The sequence below is a fragment of the Molossus molossus genome, unplaced genomic scaffold (assembly GCF_014108415.1).
Source record: "Molossus molossus isolate mMolMol1 unplaced genomic scaffold, mMolMol1.p scaffold_m16_p_3, whole genome shotgun sequence".
Lineage (NCBI taxonomy): Eukaryota > Metazoa > Chordata > Mammalia > Chiroptera > Molossidae > Molossus > Molossus molossus.
Genome location: NW_023425366.1, coordinates 98,078,187 through 98,098,110, shown reverse-complemented (window position 1 = coordinate 98,098,110; position 19,924 = coordinate 98,078,187). Strand labels below are relative to the sequence as shown.

The 19,924-nt window shown below is 46.6% G+C and overlaps 1 protein-coding gene across 6 annotated transcripts in view; it reads right to left on the bottom strand.

Annotated features, from left to right (window-relative positions):
• The window catches only part of CUX1 (cut like homeobox 1), a 363,160-nt gene that overhangs the window by 30,353 nt on the left and 312,883 nt on the right, over window positions 1–19,924 (bottom strand). For 3 of the 6 annotated variants that reach the window (XM_036278816.1, XM_036278814.1, XM_036278815.1), the window contains exons 21-23: window positions 14,202–14,504; window positions 9,659–9,847; window positions 2,845–3,109 (exon numbers count right to left, since the gene is read on the bottom strand). The exons of the other annotated variants lie outside the window; for them this stretch is intronic. In XM_036278816.1, coding sequence (XP_036134709.1) covers window positions 2,845–3,109; window positions 9,659–9,847; window positions 14,202–14,504 — 757 coding nt within the window. The remainder of the gene's footprint in view (window positions 1–2,844; window positions 3,110–9,658; window positions 9,848–14,201; window positions 14,505–19,924) is intronic. 6 annotated transcript variants of the gene reach the window in all.

Here is a 19,924-nt window from a genome sequence, read left to right as displayed (position 1 = left end):
TATCAGACCTATTTTTTGGCTTATAATATTCCTGTTCTTCTTTTAAGACCCTGCACCTCTCATACCCTCCCAGAATATGTTTCCAGATCTCTGCAGCTGAAACTAATATCTGCCCTTTGCTCCCATAGCCCAGCCTGTTTTGTCTTGAAGTTATTTTTGAAAGAAAACATTTATGAAGCATTTACTCAAGATCCAGACCTGAGCTCATTTACTAAGTTCTGAGGCCTTAATGCTATTCTTCCTCTCTCCGCCTTCGCTATTTTTGTCAAGGGTATATAAGTGAATTTGCTTCTCTGCAATGCCCCTTTGACGACCACCATGTGATGGGCATTACCATGGTGGTGAGGAGGACAGAAAGATGAGTGACAGCAGCTGAGAAACTTGGAGAGAGTGTAGGCTGGCCAGGAGGCAGTCACTGATATTCAAAATAAGCATGAAGGGGAATCATGAAAAAGGTGGCCCCAGCAAGACCAGGGGCAGTGGTTCGGAGATATTTTATGCACCTTTACCCAGTTATTCAGTAATCTTCAGTTTCATGCACTGCTCTCCAGAGTTATAATATTTGCATTAAAATGGACCTAACTTAAAGACCTGAATGTACACATTCAAATGTACCTTTGTGTCTAGAATGTGAAAATCGGGTGACATAACACCTGGCAAGGAGAGGCTCTGGTGAACCCCTGCCCACATTTCTTTCTTTTTTTTTCCCCCAGGTGAAACAACAATGTCCAAGATGCAAGGGAAGCTGGGAAGGGTTGCACTATTTATTGTTTTTTCTTTATTGATACGAGAGAGAGAGAGGAAGGGAGAGGGAGAGAGACAGAAACATCAATGATGAGAGAACATTTATTAGCTGTCTCCTTCATGCCCCACACTGGGGATAAGGCCCCACAACCTGGGCATGTGCCCTGATCGGGAATCTAACCAACGACCTCTTGGTGTATGGGTCGACACTCAACCACTGAGCCACACTGGCTGGGCTTTGCCCACATTTTTAATTGTTCTCTTCCATCACTTATCTCCTACTTTCAAAATTTCCTTCCATATAGTGGTAACTCCATTATTATAACAGCTGGCCTCACTTTGCCTCTGTTTTTATCTGATTGGTAAATTAGGATGACTAAGCTGCTTGTACTCAGTTCATGTACTTTCTTTGTCCTCATGGGAGTCAGCCCAAACATGGGGAGGCCTGCCTGGGGCCAGGTAGTAGGTCTGTTTGGCTCTTACACTAAGCTACATCTGTTAACTTAGCCTTTATTAGCAATAAAGGTGCTACTTTGGCTCCCATCTAGTATTTAAAAATTTTTTCTAATTTGTTCAGAACCTGGGAGGTTTATTGGGCCCTTTACTCCAGCAGAACCTATCAGATGAGGCAGGGCCCAGTTAGAGGCACAACTCCTCCCTCTAGCCCTTGACTGTCTATGATCTATTGCCTGCTACTTGTTTCAGGCCAGTAACCTGAGGGCCCTATCCACACTAGCTATACAAGTGTACTTGTCCCCTTGGTATAACAGGAGCACCTACCTAGTTTTATTGAGCCCCAGAGAAAATGCTGTTCTGATAAGTACTTGCAATTGAGATGGCCCCTTACAAGACACGAAACAAGCAGGAATTTCCATCAGGCCACTGGAAATTCTTAGATTCCAACAGTAGGGAGTCTTGGTTACAGCTATGGTCATTATCTTTCAGTGACTTTACATTATCTAGTCCAAACATGCACCTCAGTTTACTTTGCTTTACAAGGAGAGTACTCAGCCCCTTCCCTTCTCAGGTAAGTTATTCATTCCCTGTTGTGAGGACTGAGTGATACAGTGCTGGTTAAAACACTTAGCTCAGTGTCTGGAAGTTTAGTAGATGCTCAATTAATCTTCATTAACTCATGAACTTTCCCAAAAGAAAGGGTTTCACACTACTGAATTTATTTAATTACAAAACTAATCAAACTAATTTGGAAAAATAATAACTGTGAAAGACCCTGAGAAAGCATCCAAAAGTCACTTAAGAAATGTTCACTACTATGGAACTATGAATACCTACACTCTCCCTTACTAAATAATATAAATTAGAGGAAATTTTTTCTCTTCTTATAGTCGTGGATTATCTCTAACTATATAACCCTCCATCTTTGGAGTTAAGAAGACCAATAAGCCCTGGCCGGTTTGGCTCAGCAGTTAGAGCACCGGCCCATGGAACAAAGAGTCTTGGGTTCAATTCAGATCAAGGGCATACACCCTGGTTGGGGTTCGTCCCTGGCCCTGGTCGAGGTTGTGTGGGAGGCAAACAGTCGTTGTGTACCTCTCACGTCGATGTTCCTCTCTCCCTCCCTCCCACTCTATCTGAAGCTAAATAAAAAATATCCCCAGGTGAGGATTAAGAAAAAAAACACACCAATAAACCAACATAAAAAACCACCTAACTGCCCTGGCCAGTTTGGCTCAGCGGTTAGAGTGTCGGCCTGCGGTCCAGAGAGACCCGGGTTCGGTTCCCGCTAAGGGCACGTACTTCGGTTGCAGTTTGTCCCCGGCCCTGGTTGGTCGTGCGGGTGGCAGCCACTCGATGTGTCCCTTCACATCGATGTTTCTCACTCTCTCTCCCTCCCACTCTATCTGTACAAAAAATGGAAAAATATCCTTGGGTGAGGATAAAAAAACCACTGAGAATTAAGTTCTCAGTCTTCAGTATGCCTGGGGGTGGGGGGGGGGTTGGGGGGGGGGCGCGCGCACACTGAACATCACTCCTGTGTACTATTAATGGCAACTCTGCAGTACAGATCAACCTCTGCCCAAGGGCTAAAAGGGTGTCCTCTGGAAGCCTTGATTTACTGGGCTGAGAGCAGGATCATACCTGTAATTGTGGAACCAGTTGATGACAGTGCTGGTTTTCAAGTTGAGCTGGGTGGCGAGTTCTTCGATGGTTTTTGGTGACGGGTATGGCTTTTGCTGATATGCTCGTTTCAGAGCTTCTTTCTCGTCAGGAGCCAGCACTACACGGGGTTTCTTCAGTTGGTGCTGGGGCTGGGGGCTTGCGCCTTGGCTATAGTCAATGCCAACGGAGGGGGGCTCACAGGGCTGACTGTCGCTGACTGAGCTGTGTCGCCGCTTCATATAGGCTGAGGAAGGGAGAGATATGAGACTGAGGGGCAGGCTCCGCTGTGAGATCTGCCCAAGCCCCTGACCCCCACGGTATATGGTATACCACTGCATCGAGATACTTTTGTGTAGGCGTGGCATTAGGCTGGTCTGCCCTGCTCTTCCAAGAACATCTCAAAACACTTGGACTAGAATCATTCTGAAACCTAACACATGCTCACCAAGGACCTGCTCTGTTATAATGGGAAGTCTCTGCATGACTACCAGTTTAGTGGGGGCATAGAGAAGGATACAGATAGATGACCCCAGTAGGGGGTACACCAAGGGAAATTATTCCGGTCAGCCTGGGCAGGGGTCAGGGAAGGATTCCCAGGAGATGATGTGCAAACTGAATCTTAAAGGACAAAGAGGAACTAATCAGAAAAAATAGGTGATGTAGAAGATGGGAGAAGGCTATTCCAGAAAGTGGTAACAGCATGTGCAAAGACACAAAGCCACATGATGGTAAGGCTAACGTGTACAGTGTGTGTGTGCACGCAAAGGGGCAGTGGTGGGAGAGGAGCTGTTGGACATTTGGAGATGGGCAGAGCGAGGGCAGGCCAAAAGTTTGGACTTTATCTCAAAGGCAATGGGAAGAAACAAAAGGATTTTCATCAAGGGAATGGTATGATCAGCTATATGTTTCTGAAAGGCTGTTCTGGCTACAGTTTGGAAGGAGGAGGACTGGAGGGAAAGAATGATAAAGACTTGAAATAAGGCAGTAGTGTTGGGGTTGGGAGAAAAGTAGGTAGATTGTGGAGATGTTAAGTGTAGAACTGACAGGATTTGTGGCTGATTCAATGAGGGACTAGGGAGAGGGGAGCTGAGGATGGCTCTGTCTCAGGTGTGGGAGACGAGAGTGGTGGTCTTTGGGTTGGGCACCATAAAAGAAACACATTAAAAGGAGAAGATGATGGTTTTTCTTAAAAATGTAAAGTTTGAGTGCCCTCTGGGTCATCACATTGAGATGTTCTGTCTTTTATTATTATTATTTTTATTTTTATCCTCACCCGAGGACATTTTTGCATTTATCTTCGGATAGAGCAGAACATTGATGTGAGAGAGACACATCGACTGATTGTCACCTACATGACCCCAACTGGGGCCAGGGACAAACTGCAACCAAAGTACGTGCTCTTAGCAGGAACCGAACCTGGGACTCTGGTATGCGGGCCAACCCTCTAACCGCTGAGCCAAACCAGCAGGGCCATTGAGATGTCCTGTAGGCAGTTGGATAGATAGGTATTAAGCTTAGAAGAAGGGTCTGGGCTAGAGAGGGGATTTGGAACCACTGAAATAGAAATTGTAGTTGAAGTCAACGGCATTGGTGAGACAGAGATGGGCTGAGTACGAAAGTGTGTAACGCACCCACATACAGAAGATACTCCCAGGAAGAAGCAGCCAAGAAGGAAACAGATGGGAGGAAAACCAAGAGATGGCTGAGAAGAGGGATGAGTGAAGAGTGGTGGTGGCAACATCAGTGCTGCAGAAAGGAAAGTGTGACAAGGACCCCAGGTGTCCTTTGGGTTCAGTGGTTAGGAGATAACTGGAGACCTTGGTGAATAGACAGACTGGAGTTGTGGGAGCAGAAGCCAGACTGCAGTAGGTCTAATAGTGAATGGGAGGTGAAGGTAGTGAGAATAAATTGCTATTTTAAGAAGTGTAACTGTAAAAGAAAAGACAGAGACAGGATGGCTTCTAGAAGGGAAATCTAGGATTGAGGGTGGGTCTTTAAAAATGAGAGCTGAAAAAGCTTCTAAGCTGAGGGGAGAGAGATAACAAAGCAAGTTGGTGATATAGGTAAGAGAGGAGATGATCAATGGAGGTGCACGAGGGGGAGACACAGACAAATTTATAGGGACTGAGTGGGGAAAGTTGATGGTCTTTGTTTTCTTTATTAAGTACAAAGACAGAAGAAAAGGTGATCTGAAGTGATGGGAAAGGAGTCTGGAGAGTGGTGAGATCATGGGAAATGGTGGCAGGGGATGGTGGAGAGAAGCACAAAGGACCCCAATGAAGCTGAATATACAAATATGAGGTGGCACCAATCTATGAAGGTCTGGGTTATTCTCTAGCTGGTCCCAGATGCCAAGAAGAATGGGTGGAAAAAACTGGCAGGGTACTAACCCAAGGCTGGGATTTGCAGAGGGACGAGGAATGGTGTGAGAGACAGAGTATCATAGCCAGAAAATAATGAAGTGATGGAGCATGGAGTCTGGGATGTCTGGGGAAGGAGCTAAAGCAGCAGGGGGCAGATTGATGGGTTAAGTGTGGAAGGGGATATCTGGGCGCCATTGGGTCAGGTGAAATGAACAGAGAAACATGGAAAGATGGAAGGATGGCAGAATGTGGTCAGTGAGTAGGGTACCCCAATTTAGGCTTTAAGAGGTAGAGTAGTTGAGGGTGCTAACAAGGTCTGAGGAACCACCAAAGGTTGAGGAGGTCAAAGAACTTGAGGCTAGGTGATATATGGGTTAGATGGGTCATAAACTCTCCCCGATGAGGCAGGTGTGAGTATGGAGGAAGACTGATCCCAGGGGTCACGGTCTTGAGAAAGTGTAGCAAGTGAGCAAGAGACTGACAGATGATGGAGATGAGGAGGGGACTTAAAGTAAAGCCTGCTGCCCTGGCCAGTTTGGCTCAGCGGTTAGAGCGTCGGCCTGCGGTCCGGAGAGACCTGGGTTCGGTTCCCGCTAAGGGCACGTACTTTGGTTGCAGTTTGTCCCCGGCCCTGGTTGGTCGTGCAGGTGGCAGCCACTCGATGTGTCCCTTCACGTCGATGTTTCTCTCTCTCTCTCTCCCTTCCTCTCTCTCCCTCCCACTCTATCTGTACAAAAAAATGGAAGAATATCCTCGGGTGAGGATAAAAAAAAAAAAGTAAAGCCTGCTGCTGGGACGAGCTTCAATGAGGCAGGGCTCAACCCGGGAGTGGAGAAGTGGCTGGCATAGGCTCAGAGTTGGGGGAAACATGGCCTCCCCTGGAAGGGGCAGCAGGAGAGCACAGGGCGACACAGAAGCTGGAGATGAGCGGAGTACATGTGCAAGTAATGTGTGTTTTTACTGTGGAATAAGGGTAGGAGGAGCGGGGAGTGGGCCGGCTGCAACAAGACTCAGGGACCAGCGTGTGACTGTCGCTTGGGGATGTGCTGCAAAATTAACGGGAGGTGATGCCTGGATTTTAAGTTCTCTCTGTTCTATCAGTGTTATTGGGGCTTCGTTTGCTCCTGATTGTTATGCGTCACTAATCACTAGGCTTCTTGAGCAAATGAATCCTCCATAGTGATCTTTCTAGTGAACTAGTTTGAAATAAAGTCTGAAAACTCTTTAAAACTTCTTAAAACTGATGGAAGATGAGAAATAATCTTATTTAATTCAAATGGCAAGCAGTATTAAGAGTGGCAGTGTGAGCAGCAGCAGCTAAGGTATCACTAATCCTCATTTGCACAATGGGAGAGACTATTATTATCCCTTTGTACAGATGAAGAAACTGAAGCTTAGAGAGTTTGAATGATTTGCCTGAGGTCACACAGGTAGGAAGTGACAGAACTGAGGTCTGACCTAAGTCTGTTCTGGGTAGCACTGGCTGCCCTGCCCAATGGTGGCCCCATCTGGTCCTAGCATGGGAGCAGGGTCCGAGGCTGTGTCTGTGGGAGCCACAGAAGGCCAGGGAGACACACTTCAGCAGCACCGACATTTGGGTCTCAAATGTCACAGGAGTAGACTATGGACTGTCAGGGTGCATCTGTAGCCTCAGGTAGAGCAGCCTCGCCCATGAGCTAGCAGAGGATGCATGTGTGTGTCAAAGGCCATCTCATGAGGGGAACAAGAAGCAGAAGGCAGACTGGGGTAGAGCAAGGTTTAGAAGGAAGAAAGAGAGGAGAGGAGGGAGGGAGGGTGGGAGGAAGGACGGAAGGGGAAGCAATAAAAGATTTGAGCTAAAGGGAGAAGCAAAAGCTTTATGGAAGAGAAGGAAGCATGGTGTATATGTGAATCCTAGTCTGGATTACCTGGTGTAAAATTTTTAATCTAGGCTAGACTGGTAGCAAAACTTATTTTCATTAACTTTAAAGGAATACAAATTATTTTAATAACTATCATTTACTGAGCACTTATGTGTACTGGTTATTTACTGGGTACATTCTTTCTGATCCTCACAACCTGAATAGGTTAATGTTACCATTCTCACTTTGCAGATGCAGACACTTAGGCTAGGGAGTTACTTAACTTGCCATTTTATAATTAGAACTAGGAAATAATTGAGAAGGCCAATCCTCCCCACCCCCCAATTAATATGATAGAGTTAAGAGGCCAGAAAGAAATGAGCCTGGTCTGCCCCACCAGCCCCATCCTGTTGGACGGATGACTAGTGGTCCATGGAGATCACAGGAAGTACTGTGCTCCAGGCCACCTGTTGCGTCTGATGGGTCAGGTACTTTGGTCTCCTGCTAGGGCTGGTGAAGGTTCCGCTAGGGAGTATCTCTACTAGGGAGAGTAGACAGTGGGGCCACGGTCACTTAGGGACCTTGGGATGTGAGGAGGGGCCTGCGCCCCACTGAAACAGTTAACTCTTTTGTAACACAAGATGGCACCCAGAGCCTGTGTAGAAGAAGGAGTGACGACCCACCCCCCCAAGATCTATTTCAGGGGCTGAGGTCCTATTCCACTGGCTCAGGAGGAGAAATACATCAGGGAGTGTTAGAACCAGGGTTCGCCTTCTGCTGGTGTCTGCAGCAACAGGAGGCTGTGCAGGAGGTGGCTTTTGGGAGGGCTGCCCAGATATCAGACCTGCCACTGAATGAGGGGGCTCCCGGCACTCAGGAAGCTCAGGGAGGGAGGGCACTGCCTTTGACAGAGCACAGAAAACCTTAAAATTGCTTGGGTGAGCACTGATAACTGCTCAAGCTCAGTGATGGATATATTGGGTTCATGATATCATTCTATTTTTATATTTGAAATTTCCCATACTTTTTAAAAAGTTAAAAAACTTGGGGGGTGATGTGGCACCAGGCCTCTGGAGCTTGGAGCACTGCCTGGAGCTGCCCGAGAGGCTGTGGCCTGTGTCAGAGCCTTGGTCTACACACCTGAGGGCAGGCAGGAGCCCAGGGGAGGGCCGCCGGTGAGGTGGAAGGCCGCTGTCTGGACAGGTGGTCCCAGTGTGGCAGGCACTCAGCTCAAGGCACAGAACACAGCTGAGAGTACCGGCTTTGAATCTGATAACCCCGAGTTTGGATTCCTGCTCCCTACTTATGCCAGCTCTTGAAATCAGGTAAGTTTCATAATGCCAGAAACTCATCTTTCCCAGATAATGACATCTGCATGGGATGGAGCTGTGTGGACCAAGTGAAGTCTCTGTGTGGATTAAGTTCCTGGCATATGGGTGCTCAGGAACTGGAAGTATCTATTGAAATACAGAGCCAGCCCCATGAGCTCCTGGGGGAGGCATAAGAGACTCTAGCTCCTTTTTGGAACTCTAGTCTTTTCCCAGGTTGAGTGAGAACAGTGATGCTTGGCTGGTAGTGAACAGCAGCCTCTCCTGGTGAATTCAGAGGCTACAAGTCTGGGCTTATATGAGCTGGGGGTGGGGCCAGGTACAGCCACATGGGTAAATTGTCATGCACACTCTCTGGCTGAGCTCCTCTGCAAAAGCTGATTTAAGGAGGGCGGTCACAGCTTTTTATGGCCAGACCAACAACTGGTACTAGATCTCCATATCTAAGGTATTTGAATTCAGCCACTGAGTGAGCTCACAGTACTGCAGGTCAGTGACCAGAACTGTCCTTTCTGAGGGGAGGACTCACTAACAAGAAGCAGCATGTAGGAGTGCAAACCACGAGATGGAAAATAGGCATTACTTTCCATCACCAAGGAAAGCCTTTAAAATTTCTCTCATGTGGTAGCCTCCAGGGTACAAGCAGAATGCTGATCAACATTCCAGACAGTTCGGTGCACTGAGCCCTCCAGGAGGCCTTGTCCTCTACCATCCCTGAGACTACAAAGTCACAGCAGAAGCGCCACGCCAGCAGTAATTTGCTCCGCCATTTTCTAGGCTGGGCAACCTTATGGAGGCATCTAACTTCTCTGAATCTAAATGTCCTTATCTACAAAGGCATTTATTAATGATCTCTCCAAGAAGATATATGGAAGCCCCTGGCACATGTGCGATAAATGTTGTAAGATCCCACTCACCCAACAAGACAAAAAACAACGCACATGAGCCACCACTATTTGCTGTGGTACTTATTTCTTGGTGGCCTTACTTTCCTGAAAGAAGAAAAAGGGTGTACTGACCATCAGGGTGGCTACCAGGAATTGTCACAAGTGTACCCCAATGCTAAAATGTCCTTGAGTTCAGGCTGCTAGGTAGAAAAAGACATAAATCTTCCCATCCTTGGTGGACAACTGTCAAAAAATCCTTTGCCCTGTATTATAACCCCTTGGTTATGGATCAGTGTTCCTCATCAGCTCTACATGAAGGCTTGAAAAGAAACCATGCATTTAGAAACAAGACAGCAACTGGCCAGGGCACTTACCTTTCTTTTCCATCCGTTTCATGTCCATCAGCTTCTCCACGTTGTTGGGGTCATTCAGCCATAGCTGCATTCGGACAAAGGGCTCTCGTCCCTTCAGACTGAGCTTGTGCCAGGGCTTCGGGCGAGCAAGGAGGTCAGAGACGGAGCCTTGGGTGAGCCCTAAGATGGTCTCCCCAAATAAGCGCTGACCTACAGAGAAAACAGAACCAAAAGAGATGTCATCACTGAGACTCAGGGATCTGGAAGGATAAGTATGTGTCAAGGTTAAAATCAGACATGGTGTTTAAAGGCCCAGAGTTGGTCAGCTAGGTCCTGGCTTGGAGCAAGCACTTTATAGAAGCATTTCTTCAACCAGACTTGTGACCAACTCCATTGCAGACAGTCAGTTTTACTCTTGCATTTTGCTTATACACAACATTTCTCTCAGAAAGCCTTCAGGCTTTGGATGAACTGGGGCCTGGATAACAACACCTGCCACATTTATCAGAGGTGGCTGATCCCAAACCCAAGCTCAGGAGGTCAAGGAGCACACAGGGAGATCTCTCCTGTATAACCTGTATAACCTGAAACCTCAGACCTCGGGGCGGTCTGCACCCACTCCTTTCACAATTCATAAGGTTATCAGGTCTTGCTGAGAAAACAGGCCACATGATCCAAGGTCACAGCAGGAAAGAGAAGGAGAAAGAGCTCCTCAGCTTCTGAAAAGCAGGCTGTTTCCAATTCTAAAGTCTGTTCCCATAGTTCAAGCTGCCTCTACTGACTGGCGCTCAAAGTGCCTTTTCTTTTTTTTTAAATTTTTTTATTTTTTATCCTCATTGAGGACATTTTTGCATTTATCTTCAGATAGAGCGGGAGAGAGAGAGGGGGGAAGAGGGAGAGAGAAACATCGACATGAGAGAGACACATGGAGTGGTTGCCACCCACGTGACCCCAACTGGGGCTGGGGACAAACTGCAACCGAGGTACGTGCCCTTAGCGGGAACCGAACCCGGAACTCTCTGATCCCCTGGCCAATGCTCCAACCGCTGAGCGAAACCGGCCAGGGCTCAAAGTGCCTTTTCTTGATGCCTTTCCTGGGGCCGTGCTGGGTGGCCTGATCGCCAGGCTGCTCAGAGGGCACAGCGCTCTGGAGAGCACAGTGGCATGCTCATCAGAGGCTTAAAAAGAAAATTCCTCTTCTCTTGAGAGCCATTCAGCTGCAGGTTAAGAGGGGCCACCACTTTTAAAGGTACAAATGAGAATCAGGCACAACCTAAATGACCTGACGAGACAACTTAAATGAACAGGACTTAATAGGTAGAAATGGAGACTGGGATCAGAGAGCCAGTATTTAGTACCGTAAAGCGCAGGAAACACGATACGTGGGGCAGAGGTGACCATGGATGACTGGCTATTCTCTCCATGCCTCACATCCGCCATCTGTGACAGGGAAACACTGTCACCTGTGCTCATGGGGTATTTGTGAGAAGATGATGGAGTGCTGCCTTAGATACATTTACTGATTTTGCAAACTTGTGGTTTCTCTGCTTTTCTTTTTTTGTTCCTCACCTGAGGATATTTTTCTACTTATTATCAGATACAGTGGGAGGGAGGGGGAGAGAGAGAGAAACATCAATGTGAGACGTATCAATTGGTTGCCTCCCGCATGACCTGACCAGGGCTGGAGATGGGCTGGGGCGAACGGCAACCGAAGTGCGTGTCTTTGACTGGACACTCCAACTGCTGAGCCAAACTGGCCAGGGCTGGTTTCTCTGACTTTCAGATTCTTAGTTTAGTCTACAAATGTCCCAAGTCTTTACCCATTTTTTGTTGTGGTTGTTTAAAATAAATTTTACTAATTCTTTTTTTTTTTTATCCTCACCTGAGGACATTTTTCCATTTTTTGTTCAGATAGACAAGGAGAGAGAGAGAGAGAGAGAGAGAGAGAGAGAGAGAGAGAGAGAGAGAGAAACATTGACGTGAAAGGGACACATTGAGTGGCTGCCACCCACACAACCCAACCAGGGCCGGGGACAAACTGCAACCGAGGTACATGCCCTTCGTGGGAACTGAACCCGGGTCTCTCTGGACCACAGGCCGATGCTCTAACCGCTGAGCCAAACTGGCCAGGGCAAATTTTACTAATTCTAATCTGGTAAACATCTCATTTCATTCTAAGAAGCTTGCAGCTAGTTACTATCTGCTTGATCCACTTAGTTGTATGGGGAGAAATCAAGTGATTATTCTTGGAAAATTATTTGTATTACTTCTAGAGGTTTCATAGCAGTGACTCTCAATTGTTTTTGGGTCACAGACCTATTTGAGAACCTGAAGAAAGGTACAGACCCTCGCCTGATGAAATGTGCACGTACACATTCTGCATATAATTTCAAGAGACTGACACATGAATACTCTAAGATCCCAGGCCAAAGGTTAAGAGACTGCCTTAGTTGAGTCTCAATTAAGGGTTATCTTTGCTGCCTAATTCAGCTGTAATTTGGCTCCCTCTATGTTCATTAATCCACTAAGAGACTCCAATAGGGGAGCAGCACCTTTCCTGAAGAAGCTAAGACCAGTGAGAGTAACCGTGAAGCCTGCTTCTCATCTCTAAGACAAGGGTGATGCTGCTGTGGAGCCCCTGGAAGTTCCTGCTCAGAGGCATACGTTATCTGTCTGGGGTGAAGAGTTTAACCCCTCAGAGCACTGATTCGTGCTCCACAGCATTTGAAAACAAAGTTCCACAAACCAGTGGGGTTCTGCTGTGGCTGCACGTGAATGTCATCAGCTACACCTACGCCACCGATGGGGACATGAATGGGAAGGCCACGGATAAGATTTTAAGGTTCAACGTCTCATAGTTATGATCTTGCAACTTATCAGTGTTTGAAAATGGGAGTTTTCTTCAGCTCATTTTCAACATTTATATAAAATACTTCCTATGAGGGAGTGGGCAGCAATAATAGATCTGGCCTGCTCCCTTGGACTTGTCATAGGTGTAAAGTAGGGGATGACACAAGTCTAGGAATCCCTGAACATTTTAGTAATTGAAGAACATATGGGACTTAGCCATCTTTAAGAGTCAACAGCTAGATTTTTATTTTTCTGAATTAATTAAAAATGTTCTCAGTGGCTCGGCTGGTATGGCTCGGTGGATTGAGCATTGTCCCATGGACTGAGAGGTCCTGGTTTGATTCCAGGTCAGGGTACATGCCCGGGCTGTGGACTCGATCCCCAGTATGGGGCATGCAGAAGGCAGCCGATCAATGTTTCTCTCTCACATCGATGTCTCTCTCTCTCTTTCTAAGAAAAAAATCAATAAAAATGTATTTTAAAAAATGTTCTCAGTGGATATTACTTTTCTCTTGTTCTGTTTTGCACAAGCAGTTAGCGAGAAGGCTTCAAGCAGACAAGCTGGCCTAACCTCCAGGCTGTGAGGTCACTATGCAAACTTTTCTGGAACTCACTTCATTGCTACTCCTTTCTTTTCCTATCCCCTGGGGAAAACAGGTACCAGGGACCCTCCTGAAGGTACTGGGCAAATTTCAATAATTCTTTGGGGTCATCTTAATATACATCACAGAGAACAATGCTCTTTTAATGACTTTCACACCCAGGCAATAAGAAGGTCATAAATATTTGGGGAGTGGCTGTTTCCATTCTCTGGATGTCTAAACCAGGAGAACCCCGCTTGGTCAATATTCTCACCCACGGATATGTTTTTATTGATTTTTAGAGAGAGAAGAAGGGGGGGAGGGAGGGAGAGGGAGAGAGACAGACAGACAGACAAACATCAATCAGTTGTCTTCTGTGAGCACAACCTAGGTATGTACCCTGACGGGGAATTGAATCTGCAACCCTTTGGTACATGGGGCAACGCTCCACCGGGCCAGGGCCATCCTAATGTTCTTACTGCTGCAGCCACTGATCAGTGGTGCCACAGAGCCCTCAGTGACAGCCCCCTCAGGTAGAGCACCAGAGGCTGTGGCACTTTTGGGGCAAATGGCCTGAGTGTGAAACCCAGTGGAGGCCTGGGGAATGGAGCTGGCTTCATGAGGCAGCAGGGATGACAATAATAGACCATTAGCTGCCAGGCAGAGTGCCAGCATTGGCTGCTACTCACAACCCCATGGTAGGCTGAGAGAGTAGCTTGCTCAGCATCCCAGACAGTAAGCAGGAGAGTTAGGATTTGAACCCCGTCTGTCAGACTCTTCCACTGCGCCATCTGGATGCTGCTGCGCTGACGCTGATCCTGCCCAGTACTGGTGCCCACAAGGATTTGGAGCACTACTGGGCATGCTCCAACCAGGGTGGTCGCAATGGGCAGTCTGAGTAGGCTCCAATCCCGAATGCATATTGTTTAAGGTCTCAGAGTAGACTCAGCTGGGATTGACCTGTAGAACTCTAGCACCCTTATGAGCCCTAGTGTTTACAACTATGGGATGTTTTGTGAACGTTTAAAACCTTTGGCTGGCTCAGTCAGAGGCCCCTCTACCCGTTCTTCCTAAGAAATCCAACAGGAAGTGATCTGCAACCGCTTGGCTTAGTAGCTTGGGAGGGAACTCACCAAGGTTGTTGTCAGTCAGCACTTCTTTGACCCTCTTGGTTATACCATAGGTGTCCAGCTCTGGAGACATGGCTACCAGCTCTTGAATGCTGAGGGCTGAGTGTCCAGAGAGAGGCAGTGGGGTGCTGGGCTGGGAGTCTGAAGCAGGTGGGTCGCTGGGTTCTGGTGGTTTGCCATCCTTACTCGTTTCAATGGGGGGACAGGGCTGCTGGACCAGTTCGGTCAAACTCTTCACGGATTCACTAGAGCTCATTGGTGATTCGGGTGCAGGGCTGCAGCTGGCAGAGGTCTTTGGCGTGCTTTCTGTAATTAAAGCACACAGAATACCAAGGCTGAAAATAGCCATCTTTTATCATGTACATCTACTTTCCTTACCTAGGATAGTAGGTCAACGCCCTGTATAAGAGGCATATAGCATGGCAGTCTGTGAATCTATGTGAATTGTTTTATAGTTTTTTGATTGAGAGTAACCACTCATTTTTGCTATTAAAAAAATAAAATAAAAGCACGCCCCCTACTGGGGAATTGAACTGTGACCTCTCAGAGTCCACAGGATGATGCTCAAGCCACTGAGCACACTGGCTAGGCTGGACATATTACTGTAAATGAGGGCTGCTCATGATGTGTGGTCACCACAGTGATAACCCTTGACGAGGAGACCTAAAGCCCCATGCTGGCACCTGGCAGCCCAGGGCTGTCTCTCAGGACCCCAGAAGTTTCCACAGCACCTAGTCTGGAGGGAACTGACAGAAGAGGAGCACCTGCTCTGCTCTCTGTCAAACCACAGGAGGTGCTTCTGAAAACCAAGCTCTCTCTGTGCCATGCTGCCACCAACACCAGAAGAGATGGGGCCAGTGTGGGCAGTCAGGTCTCTATGCACTCCTTTCTTCAGAAGGGCCTCATCTTGTTATACGTGTGCCCAGTGGGGAATGCCACCCCGTGCTCTGTTGGTGGGTGGTCCCATCTGGCCTCTCTACTAAGATCACTTGTAACAGCCAACATTTATTTTTGGATGTCTGGAATAAAGGCTTTGGCCATTCCCTAATTTCAAAAATAGAGAAAGACTGTGTCCAGGAGGAAACTATGAAGTGACATTACATCACAGTCTTACAAGGTAAAAATCTGCCTTTGGCTCCGTGTCTTGGCACGTTTTCTTCCCCCAGCCCTACCGAGCATGGCACAGGGTGAGACCCCACAGTACCACATGGGAGGGGCCAGGCCATGCACTGTCACATGGGCACTATGGTCGCAGAGAAATGATACCTCATGAGGTCAGGCCACTCAGTGAACATAAGCCCCCAAATGCTCACTACCTCACGAAACAAAATGTTACACCAAGTAATAAATGAATTACAGTTGACGATATAACTGGAGTGTGCTTTTGCTGGACATATTATATCCAAGATAGCAACCTATTCTGCACTCAAAAGAATAAAAAATGTATTCCAAATACCAGGGATATTTTGTATAAATACTTAGAAAGATAAAATTCCAAATAAAACAACTGCAATTCAAACAACAAATCTGCTTATTGTTCTAGACTGGTACAAAGTTCTACCAGCACATAAACCTGTGCCCTCAACCTGGAAAATAAGGTTAAAAAACAACACTGGTTTGTGACAGATGTAAAAGAAGCAGACGTAATGACAGAAATGGTCCATATAAATCTTTAAGGCAATACGAATCCTACAAATCAGATTTCTTCTCTCTGCTCACCTCCAGGTCATCAGACAACTGGATGTAAAACCTAGCAAATGTTATTTTTGTATCTGAAGCAGCAAAGGAATTGCACTGTAAATTTGCCCTGATTCACCCATGCGAGGGACCAATTTGGCAGATCATCCATCTTGCTCACTGTATACTGTCAAGGATGGCATGAATTCCCCACATGATAAACAGATTTCTTCTCAGGTTTGTGTCCTTTAACCTACTGCAAGGTCAAAATCATGGCTGCCTGGCTAACAAACAGCATGGTGCTGCTGCCCTGGTGCTCTCCCCATTTAGTTCTGGGTGCTGGCTGAGGCAGAGCTCCCGGAATAACTCATCGGCAGTGCATTCCCTTCTTCCAGGCACCCTCAGCAAGCCGCTCACATGCATTTTTGCCACAAAGAACCCTAAAGAGAACAGAGGCACTCACCACATGTGACCAGTGTCCCTCAGTACTCCAGATCATGGCTATGGACAAATGCAACCCCCCAAAATCAAAACCCCACGTGGGCTTTGAAATGTACTGGGGCAGCTTGTATCTGCACCTCCACTCTGAGTCTGTCTGAAATGTAACAGACGACTTGAAGCTGAGTGCACTTTCTGGGGGACAATTATTGACAGACACATGTGCCCAAAGATGCCAGTCTCAGGTCACAGAAAGCAGAATCTGGGCCATGTTTTTGGACAGGCAGAGACAGCTTAAACAGCAAACGGATCCACTAGAGATACCAAGGAATCCACATGCCCGAACATCATGTTGGAAAGAAAGAGTCATTCTTTAGAAAGCTATTTCCAGTAAGCACACAGCTCCTGCAGCAGGACCGGCACCACAAAACCAAACCCGTCAACGAGCTCCACAGCCCCTGCCAAGGCCGCTGGGCCCTTCAGTGTGGGGAGGACAGGTGCTTGCCTGTCAGACTCACCATTGTCACAGGACAAGAAACATAACTCAACAGAATAGAAGAAATATTACTTACCCTCCTAAAAATTAGCAAATGGAACCCTCTGATTAAAACAATACTTTTTAAAAATTCACTCCATGTGCTTAAAAATAATTAAGAAAAAAAAAAAAGAGTCCTGGGCTTGGCATTAAGGCACTGAGCTTGGGGGTGAAAGCTACCTCTCTGGGACAGCTATGTTAACTTGAATATGATTCTTCACTTCTTGGGACATCCTGGTCTCCTTGTCTGAAAAATGCAGACAGGGCTGTAGTGAGGAACAAACCTGCCACATAGTTGCTGCTAAGAAACACAATCTAAATTTGATGTTAAGAAAAAGAGCAGTCATGAAATGTAATTGTTTACATAGAGGTCCCTAATATTCAACACAAATCTCCTCATGATTTACTGCTATTTGTTCCACAGTGTCTTACACAACGAGATGCTGGTGATAGACTCAAAGGCTAAATCGTGTATGATACCATTTATTTTTTATTTTATTTTTAATCCTAACCTGAGGATATTTTTTTCATTCATCTTCAGACAGAGTGGGAGGAAGAGAGGAGAGAGGGAGAAAGAGGGAGAGGGAGGGAGGGAGAGAGGCACTGATATCAGAAAGACATACTGATTGGTTGCCTCCCACACGACACCGACCAGAGCCAGGGACCGAACTACAACTGAGGTACGTGCCCTTGACTGGAATCAAAGCCATGACTCTTTGGTCTGTGGGCTGAAGCTCTACTTGCTGAGCCAAACCGGCCAGGACGTGCATGATACCATTTAGATGACATTCTAGAAAAGGTAAAACTGCAGGGACAGAAAATATCAGTGGTTGCTAGGAGTAAGGGGCAAGAGCTGACTACAAAGAGGCATGAGGGAATTCGGGGGTGGGGGGGGGAGGACAGAATTATTCTATATCTTTATTGGCAAAATTCTTGTAAATTATACTTCAATATAAACTTACTTAGGAAAAATGTGCTGGTGGAAAGAATACATGAAGATGTGTCATTCCATTCATTCTTTCACTCATTCCCTAAGTCTGTTGAGTCAGGCCTTTGGGAATATGGCAGTGAATGGGTAGAAGTGGCTCTTCCCTATTGAAACTCACACCCATAGGGAAGATGGTCATTAAATAGAAGTACCTGTAGCCCAGCCGGTGTGGCTCAGTGGTTGATCCCCACTGGGGGATATGTAGGAGGTGACCAATTGATGTTCTCTCTCACTGATGTTTCTCTCTCTCCCTCTCCCTTCCTCTCTCTCTCATATAAATAAAGAAAAATTTTTTAAAAAGGAGTACCTATAGTACCGAATGTCCTGATGGGAGACTGATGGGGGAAGCACACAGTAAGGGAGTTGGGGGACACTGATATGGACTAAGGATCAGACAGACCTTCTAACAGATTTCAGGTGGACTTCAGGCATGAATAGGAATTAGCTAGGTAAGTCAGGAAGATAGAGTGGCAAAAAAAAAAAAAAGGGAGGTCGAGTATTCCAGACATCTAGTGGGCTTGAGGCATGACATTCAGTGCAGTAAGAACACGAGGTAGCTCCCACCATGTGAAAACACAGGGAAGAGAGGGCCATCTATGAACTAGGAAGCTGACTCTCATCAGAAACAGAATCTATAGGAATCTTGGTCTTGGCCTTTCTAGTCTGTAGAATTGTGAGAAATAAATGTTATTTATAAGCCAAAAAAAACAAAACAAAAACAAAATCAAACATGAGGCAAAGAGAGACCTCATGGTCTGTGCAGGGCTTTGAACTGAACTTCTGCATTGGGGAGCCAGGGAAAGGTCCTTCACCCTGGCAACGACTCTGTTCTGGGGACAAAAAGTGGGCACTAGGAATGTGTACTGAGGCTTTGTCTGAAAGAGCAAAAAACTAGAAACAGTGTCTATCACCAGGTGACCAGGTCTCTAGATTGTGGCATGTTCATACAGTATACTGTGTGCTATAAATAACAGTGAGAACGTCAGGACTGGAGCCATGTGCATCCAAAGCACAGTGGTGAGCCCACAGAACAAGGTGTGGAACAAAACAGAGTACACAGGTTGCATCAGGCTGGAAGTCTGCCCGTACTACATGTGGTGTCTACCTGGAACATAGCGAGGGTGTAGTCAGGCACGGGGACAATGAAGAGCAAATTCAGGATGGACCACAGTTGACTTCTAGGAGGGATGAACTTTGGGAGGGAGCTTCAGCTCTACCTTTAATGTTTTTTCTTTTAAAAATATAGAATTGAATTATGATCAAAAGATGAGGTTAAAGTTGGGTGACAGGTACATGGGCATTCATTACATTATTTTGGAATTTTATGTTTCAAATATTATAGACCTAACATCAAAAAATAAGAGAGCAAATAAGCTCACTGTCACTTCAGTAGAGAGAATGAACCTGCCATTAGCAAGACTGGGAACAGGTGGTCCTGAGGAGGCCACAGGGTTGTCCAGGGACAGTAGGTGGTGGCTGGAAGAGGGCAGGGAGTGGTGGGGAGAAGTATATAGGTTCAGGAGAGATTTAGTGGGCAGCTTCTACTTGGGGGCTAAGTGAACATAGGGAGAGGGCTGAGGAAGGGGGAGAAAATGGGTGCTTTCTACATTGGGGCTGGGCAACAGGGTGTGGGGGGTGCCATTCTGGGAGAGGCTACACTGTAGCAGGGGTGTCTTGGGGTAAGAAGGAAGATATCATTTATAACAGCAGCTACTATTTAAGCCAGTGGTTCTAAACCTTCCTAATGCCGCGACCCTTTAATACAGTTCCTCATATTGTGGTGACTCCCAACCATAAAATTATTTTCATTGTTACTTCATAACTGCAATGTTGCTACTGTTATGTCTTAGGTGACCCCTGTGAAAGGGGCATTTGACCCCCAAAGGGATCGCAACCCACAGGTTGAGAACAGCTGACTTAAACTAGTATTTCTTGTGACCTCACTATGTGCCAGGCACTGTGCTAAGTCTCAGGGGAATGAACGAATTCGATACTCAAGATGACCTCACTATGTGAGGTAGGCATATCCATTTCCCTTTTTTAAAAATCATTACTTGAGAACATTTGTCCATTCATCTTCTGATAGAG